Here is a 7897-nt window from a genome sequence, read left to right as displayed (position 1 = left end):
AGATAAAGCAAAATATTTTCATTCGTCTAGCGCCCAAAAGTCACATGGTCTCAGTTTCAGATTTTGGTTCAAGCATTAAGCTAAGGTAAAGAATATTTAAAACATGTATACAGGTATATAGGGTCACAGACATTACAGACCATAGACATTACAGACCGGACACAACAGACCAGAATTGGGGATATAACAAACCATATTTAGGGACATTATGGACCATGATATATAATTTTTCTAACAGTTTGTTTTAACTTTATAACATACCATATTTGCAGACAATGATATATAATTTAACTCATAGTTTGTTTTTACTTTATAATGTACCATATTTCGGGACATTATGAACCATGAACTATACATCACCACGGACCTATAAACCATATACATTTATATGGTTTATAGGTCCATGACATCACTCACTGTTTTAGAACAAAATTTATCAAATGCCATATTTAAGGTCAATTATAGACAATGATTTATAATTTTACATACAACTTATGTATACTTGCGAATGTGAATATTTATATGTTCTTATAGGTGATAGATTGATTTCTGAAATAAACTTTGGATTGTCATATTTGTTTGTTTTCCGTTTCATCTGTTTTTATTGAAAGGTTCAGTGACAGAACCCCATCATACTGGGTTTTCACACTTTCATGATTGCTAATTAAAGGCTGTCAGTATAATGTTTGTTTCTTTTATTATATACCAATTATAATTACCGGCCACAATTACAACTAATTAACACTGATTTATGCAACAGAAATTCCCAGTTTTAAACATCAGTTGGAGTGAATAAATTAAAAAAATAATGTTAATAACATTATAAATCATGGTTTGTAAGTTTCTCAAGATGGTCAGTATTGTCCCTAAATATGGTCCGTTATGTCTGGTCAGTAATTTCCATAGTCTGTTATGTCCGTAATTTGGTATTTAAAGGGGCCTTAACTGTATCATACACACAGTATGCCACAATATAATATATACAATTTTATAAACAGGTTGAAATTCAAAAAATCTTCAAAAAGTTTCATATAAATTCACTTACAGCTGGCTTTATACTATTTCTAGGCATAATTGTAAATGTATCTTAATGTTAATTGCTTGGCATGAAATTTTCTAACAAGTCCTGCTACATAAATAAATTACCAGTATATCAATATAATATTGATTCGCATGTAATTCAAACTCAAGACCAGTCAGTCGAAACAATATATTTATTGTAAAAATAGAATTACAATGGGCTATAATATTGACAAAAATGTTCCAAAATTTTCGCAAAGAAAGGTTTGATACTTTTCTGGTTTGTAAAAAAATGACAAAAATTTAAAAGCCCCTGAATGCTTTTCTAGTTGGCCACCGCTGGGATTTGAACCCAGAACTCTTTCTACATGGTAAGAAGTGTTTTTCTTAAACTACAGTGGCTGAGTAAAGAGCAGCATGGAGCATTATGTCGTAAATATATAATTTCTTACCAGAATAAGTACAAAAATCATTAATAATAGTACAGTAACGAGGGCATACAGTGATTTTATTAACCAACTATGTAGGTAATTTCAATGTCAAGTGTATTTTGGCTAATAAAAGAGATATATGGTAATCCATCAATGTATAAGTAAGTTATGGTGCAGACACGAGCATGTGAACTCTTGTGTGACCTTGACCTTTGAGGTATGGACCCGGGTCAAGGTCACTGCACATCGGCTCAATGAGGAAAACATTTGTACAAAGTAATATGGTAATCCATCAATGCATAAGTAAGTTATAGTGTGAACACAACATGTTACAGACAGACAGACAGATGGACAGACGAACGAAGTGCATTCTTATAAACCCTTCCCCACTCTATGGCGGGGAATTAATAATCCATCAATAAGAATAGGGTTCAATCCAAAAAAATCCACTTATTGATAAAAAGAGCAAAATTAATTTAAGATTTAACAAATATCAATACTGAAATCTTTATTCATAAAATAATGGTGAATATTCAATGAAATAGGAGAATTTCAAGATACTTGTAAAAATGGGCATAGACTGCATAGTCCACACTGATACATTGTAAGTTGTTACTTTTCTTCAAACAAATTTTGTCCAACACACAGGGGGCAGAAACAAATTATTTTTATTCTGTCCTTTATGTATATATCTATATTCCTTTAAGCTAGAATATATACAAATAATTTGTTTCTGCTCCCTGTGGTCTAACATTAAAAAATCCACATTATTACCAATATCACCAGATATCACATGCTATGTACATGGAATTTGATTATAAGTTTACAATAATAACACAAATAACTACAGATAACATTAGAAAATCCATGAAAATGTGCAAAAACATCAAAAAAGTATCCATAACAATTTGCACATAATTTTTATGCAGTTATCATATTTTTGAAACCTCAAACTATTCGAAAAAAACGAGGGCACATATGTCAAAAATATTAAAAATGTCAAGAATAGTCATATATAATCAAAGAAAAAGGTATAATTAATCTAAAAAATGCTATGTGCCATGCAATGAATAGTTAAAAATAACACATTTTATCCAAAAAACGTATCAAGGTGACATGCAAATTTTGTCCCAAAAAAGACGGTACCGACTTCTGAAGTATAATTATTCAACTAAGTTTGTCATTTTGGTAAATAAAGAAATAAGATTTCGATTATGTATATTCGTCGGAAATGGAGTGAATAACATCAATATACCAACATTTTATACAAAGGAAAACAAAAACGTTTTTTTACATCGTCTCTCCTGATTGTTTACTACTTACACCGCCATTTTGATTTGGTTCCCGTATTCCGAATACTTTTCGATTGTAAGACGGGCACCTGGTTTAGCTGATACCGGTCTCTTTTTGTAGAAAAGAGAATAAGGGTACCAGTCTACCTAACACTATCGCATTCGGAACTCCTCGGCCATTTTTTCAAAAACAACCTCGGATGTATATGGACGGTTTACATACTTAAAAAGTGGTACGTTTAAGTCCGCTGCAAATAGATCGCGTAGTAATCTTATTTAGTAGTTAAAATTTATGACTTAACTCTTGGGAGTCGTAATTATGTTTGCAATAATACACTTCACTGGCAATCAATTTAAACTGAGAGCAATGAATACAACTCTTAAACACTACATTTAATTAATGCTTTTATTAAAAAAAATACGGACTACTTCAACAGATGTACCGGCATACATCCGAGGTTGTTTTTGAAAAAATGGCCGAGGAGTTCCGAATGACACTATCGTTATCTGTATCGTTACTGTATGAAATATCAGTAAGCAGGGAACCAGACTAATTTGAGCACTGCTGATAACGTTTAATTAGGAATTTAGGAGGCTCTCGTATAATTCAGTTCAATTTATTTAGAATAGCAAAAACCTGCAACTATCGCAGTTCATGATATTAGTGTTAGTGTAAGCAATTGTGTAATGTGTCAATTCCGTGGAGACTAAATCAATCATCGAAAACACATATATAAATTCGATTTATGATTTTTTTGTGTTAACCCTCGTTTACAAAAAGAGGGGTACTGTATTCGTAAAATGCGTCTGCGACGGTTTAGGTCAAGTTATTGCGTCTGATGTATGTAGAACATATCTTTATTTTTATATTTCCCAGAAATGATGACGTCCTTTTGGCTGCACTGTCTTTAGCGTTCTTCGTCTCTTCATCGCCATGTACCCCACGGAAAACATCAAACATCATGTAACAATTTGAACGTCACTTACAGCATAGAAAAACATCAATTGAGAGATGGTGTTTTCCAATCAATAGCTTCGTGGCCAGATGTTCTCTAGTTTAAAAAAAGCGCCGAAATATTACTTATTATTTATCTGTACCCAAATGATATGCTTTTTGTATTGATCATTAAAGTGAAAAAAGATAAACATTTTCAATCGAAAGGAAGGTAATCTTAAAGTTAAGAAATTTTAATGCCTTTGATCCCATTTTTGTTCAAAATGATCCGATGTTTTGGCAAAACGAAATGGGGTTTTCCAGACAGGGAAATAACGAAAGCATTTCACATTTCAGAGCAAATGTTTCATGAACTGATCGGACATCCTGTATGGCGTTTGAATTTTGTGTGGACCAGAGCAAATCGAGGATTTTCAAATTTTCTGTTCATTAATTTTACCGTAGATAAAAACTGTCGAATGCACCAACAAGTTTCAAGGAGTGTATTTGAGTCATTCTATTTTTCCACAAAAGCATACTCAGTAGTAATACGTTAAATAAGCATATGCATAACTTTTCACTGTTTAAACCTTAGTATTAGGAGATATTTCGACTCATCTTGAGTGGTTGCATGTTTTTCTTGTTCAAGCAAGTGGACAAAATCAACAAATCTAACAGATGATGTTTTCTTATGTAGACGGAGACCTAGTCTCCCAGCCTGATGACATTATCATACATATTAGACTTCTGGCCAATCTCTATATTACCTTAGGGAATCAGACCTGTTAAACACACATACTTGTATATACTTACCTGTGGTCTGTATTGAAAATAAATGTGCCGAAAGTAGAAGTAAAATGAAATTATTGTAAACGTCTGCTTGTCAAACTCTTAGCATGTGATTGAAAGATCTAAACAAATGTTTTGAAACCTGAACAAATACTCGAAAATAATTCATAGGTATATAATCAGAAACTCCTTATCAGAATTTAAACAATCCTTTCATTCAGAATTCTTTCAAAACAAGGCCATGAACGCCCATCTATAAAAGGTTATTGTCACGTTTACCACCAAATGGAAAATCATGGATAAAGGTATAGCATATGATTCAATGGCTTCAAGCCAATGATAATGATCAGTCACTTTCAAAGGGTGCTTCCGAACGTGATTTTCGTACCTGTCCGCTTTCATATGAAATATAACATCGACAAATAACTTTTAAGATCTACAGCATCTCGAAATTATTTCGTATTAGACAAAAGGGTACAAAAATGTAAAGTCACAGTCTCGCCAATGTCAACAATATATAGGACCATACAATCTACTATTGTATCAGTCCAGACATGAAATGAGAACAACAATCTTATCGAATGGAACAAGACGATAAGGGAACTGAAACGAGGCCTCATACATCTATATAGACCCATTGCTGGACATATACAACTCATAGCAATGAATAAGTACGTACTAGTGGTGGTTTTAGCTACTGTGTTCGCCCTGGGCGAATCCATGGTATGTTTTAAAGGCATATGTGACCACATAGAGAAGACAGACCTTGTATGTAAAGGATCAGTCATCAAGAATGGGGGATTCTGTGGCTGTAACGACGTCTGTTCTAAGGTATGTTTGTGTGAATCGGAAGAACTCGGCCATTTGACATCGAAAATGTGGACGGTTTACAATGTAATATTTTTGATTAGACAGTTAAACTTAAGGACTTTTCTCTTAGAAGTACAAATTAGTTATGCAATTAAACCCTTCACTGAGAATTCATTTGAACAACTCGGCCATTTTCTATCGAAAAAACAACTTCGGATGTGCGCCGGTGTACTAGTAAAAGTAGTTCGTAAAACTTATAATAATATTAAATAATTCTAGTGATTAAAATAAAACGTGCAAACTGTATTACTACAAAAAAGTTTAATTAATTCCCACTGAAGACAATAATTGCATAAATAATTAAGTTTCTTAGGAGTGTATTCCTTAGGAGTAACTGCTTAATTGAAATGACTGCGCGATATGACCGCAGCGTAGTTAAATGTAATGCATTCTGAGATTGTAAACCGTTCTTATACATCCCAGGTTTTTTTCGATAGCAAATAGCCGAGTTGCTTCAAAATTGTATTAAGCTGTTAGATTTGCGCACGTTATTTAAGTGCTTTTTGCGATTTTGCTTTTTTTATTTCCGTGCCTTAAGTGTCTTTCTTATAACTCCGTTTGTGTTTTTGTATGTGACAGCAAGAAGGAGAGTCGTGTCAAGCTGAGCTTATCCGTGGTCGCATCCCTCTCGGTAAATGTGACACGGGTCTCCAGTGCCAGCACCAAGAACATATGATGATCGGAGTGGGGAAATGTGTGAAGGACGGGAATAAATCAAGTAAGGCAATTTGCATTTGAAGGCCTAGTTTAATCCTTTTGTAAGTGACCCCCCCCCCCAAAAAAAAATAAAAAAAAATAAATAAATAAATAAATAAATAAATAAATAAAAATAATAAAAAAATCGTGTATAACAACCTCTATGTATTGATCTCAATCTAATTGCCTAATTGTCTTATCAGATCCCACATCTGCTGTGCAGTTTTGGAGGTTTTATTTTAGAAATGGACCCTAAATGGCCCTGAGCCAATTAACAAATACACAGGAAATTGAGCCCTACTGTGACATCAGTGCAATTAGCAGGAGATGCACAGCAGGGGATTGCCATTCCAAACATTCCTTAAACTAGGCCTTTAAAACAAAATGACGTATTGTTCCGTCATAGCACTCTTGCATTAGAATCGTTATGTAAAAACATCAATAAATGGTGTATTAATATCAATTCCCCACAGAAAACTGACGGATTCAAGAGAACTATTCAGATGAAGACATTCCGAATTTAGATTACAATCGAAAACTGTCGGCTAGGTGAACCGTCGATACAATTTCGAGCGATCCCAATTTTGAGCAAAGACAGAAAATACTGCATGAGGATGAGGACCATTCCTTTATCAATACTGTCTTTCGATATAATTGAATATACTTACGACCGTTAACTACCACTGTTAACGGTCCGCTCTGAAGTAACATAACATCGGAATATACCTTTCTATCTCCCTGAACACATACTACTGTATGCAAACAGTGCTTGTCAATCAGTGAAATAAAGCCCTCTTGCTATGCTATTTGTACCACCAAAACATCGGGTTAGAACAGTCAGTTTCAACACTTCAAAGAGTTTTCGTCCCTTGACTTACACAACATGGTAACATATATGATATACATGTATACAGTGTATACTATTAAAATTTCAAATATGATTTAGCGAAGTGAAAAATACATTGACATATTGTAAAACTTTTTTGTGTAAAAGTGTAACATAACCTTAATAATCAGAGATACAGATTGTGGTCATAATTGTCGTAAATTCACTTTACAATTCGTCTTAGAAAAATAGTAGAAACAATACTATTTCAGAGCGGGAGCAGACAGAATGTCAGCGGCAGCGAATTAGGTCGATGATTGTGATGATTGTGTACCGTGGACAGTGGTTCCCCAAGTGTGACGTAGAGGGGCTCTTCATGCCAGAACAATGCAACAACATTAGTAGGGCTGATCTAGACTTCGTCCTACATTTGTACTAAACATGCCGGCTTCTCGTCACCATTTGCTGACGTCGACGGCATAGTTTAATATCTTCATTTTGCATTGGTTTATTTTGTTCCTATTTCCAAATGATTATCACAAGCCCCTAGCTAATTGAGACGGATCTCACCTATCTTAACATATCTATGTGTTTAAGGGCAGTTAATGATTATGTTGTTTCCCAAAATCATTTTAAAAAATAATTTTGCAGAATAACTTAGTCAGATCCTTGATTCATATGGTACATACTTGCAAGACTAAATTGGCCTTTAAATGCTCCAGTTAAATACAATGTCGAAGGACGTTTTACCGAGAATGTAATCATTCACAGAGTCACTCCGTCTTTAACATTTTTAGACATTTGAAATTGTCTTAAAACACAAATCCAATGAAAATAACGATAAGGAAACTCTAGCACGGCGTTCATTTTCATTTCAGACGAGTGTTTTTGCGTGGATGTTCAAACCGGCGTCATCGACGAGAGTACGAGAACAGTGGGTTCTGCCAACTGCGAGACAAACCAATCCGCCACTACCATTGCGCCTTAGTTGTGTTTTGTTTCTTGGTAGCTTAGTGTAATAAAACACACCTTTGATGTA

The 7897-nt window shown here is 34.0% G+C and overlaps 1 protein-coding gene across 1 annotated transcript; it reads left to right on the top strand.

The window, feature by feature from the left end:
• Positions 1-5103: 5103 nt before the first annotated feature.
• Positions 5104-7897, top strand: LOC128232999 (uncharacterized). The gene is made up of 4 exons (XM_052946843.1): positions 5104-5297; positions 5916-6054; positions 7131-7259; positions 7737-7897. Exons 1-4 carry the CDS (start codon positions 5130-5132, stop codon positions 7844-7846), a joined length of 546 nt encoding a protein of 181 aa, XP_052802803.1. The 5' UTR covers positions 5104-5129; the 3' UTR covers positions 7847-7897.

This window comes from Mya arenaria, chromosome 4 (genome assembly GCF_026914265.1).
Source record: "Mya arenaria isolate MELC-2E11 chromosome 4, ASM2691426v1".
NCBI lineage: Eukaryota > Metazoa > Mollusca > Bivalvia > Myida > Myidae > Mya > Mya arenaria.
The sequence above is the reverse complement of the archived record's forward strand: the minus strand, read 5'-3'. Positions and strand labels throughout refer to the sequence as shown.

What these genes read in the sequence shown, in the direction of transcription:
- LOC128232999 (XM_052946843.1), top strand. Translation starts at nt 5,130, where the DNA reads ATGAATAAGTACGTACTAGTGGTGGTTTTAGCTACTGTGTTCGCCCTG. An exon ending in GTAACGACGTCTGTTCTAAG is followed by an intron (nt 5,298 to 5,915) that starts GTATGTTTGTGT and finishes TGTATGTGACAG; the next exon opens with CAAGAAGGAGAGTCGTGTCA. An exon ending in AGAACAATGCAACAACATTA is followed by an intron (nt 7,260 to 7,736) that starts GTAGGGCTGATC and finishes TTTTCATTTCAG; the next exon opens with ACGAGTGTTTTTGCGTGGAT.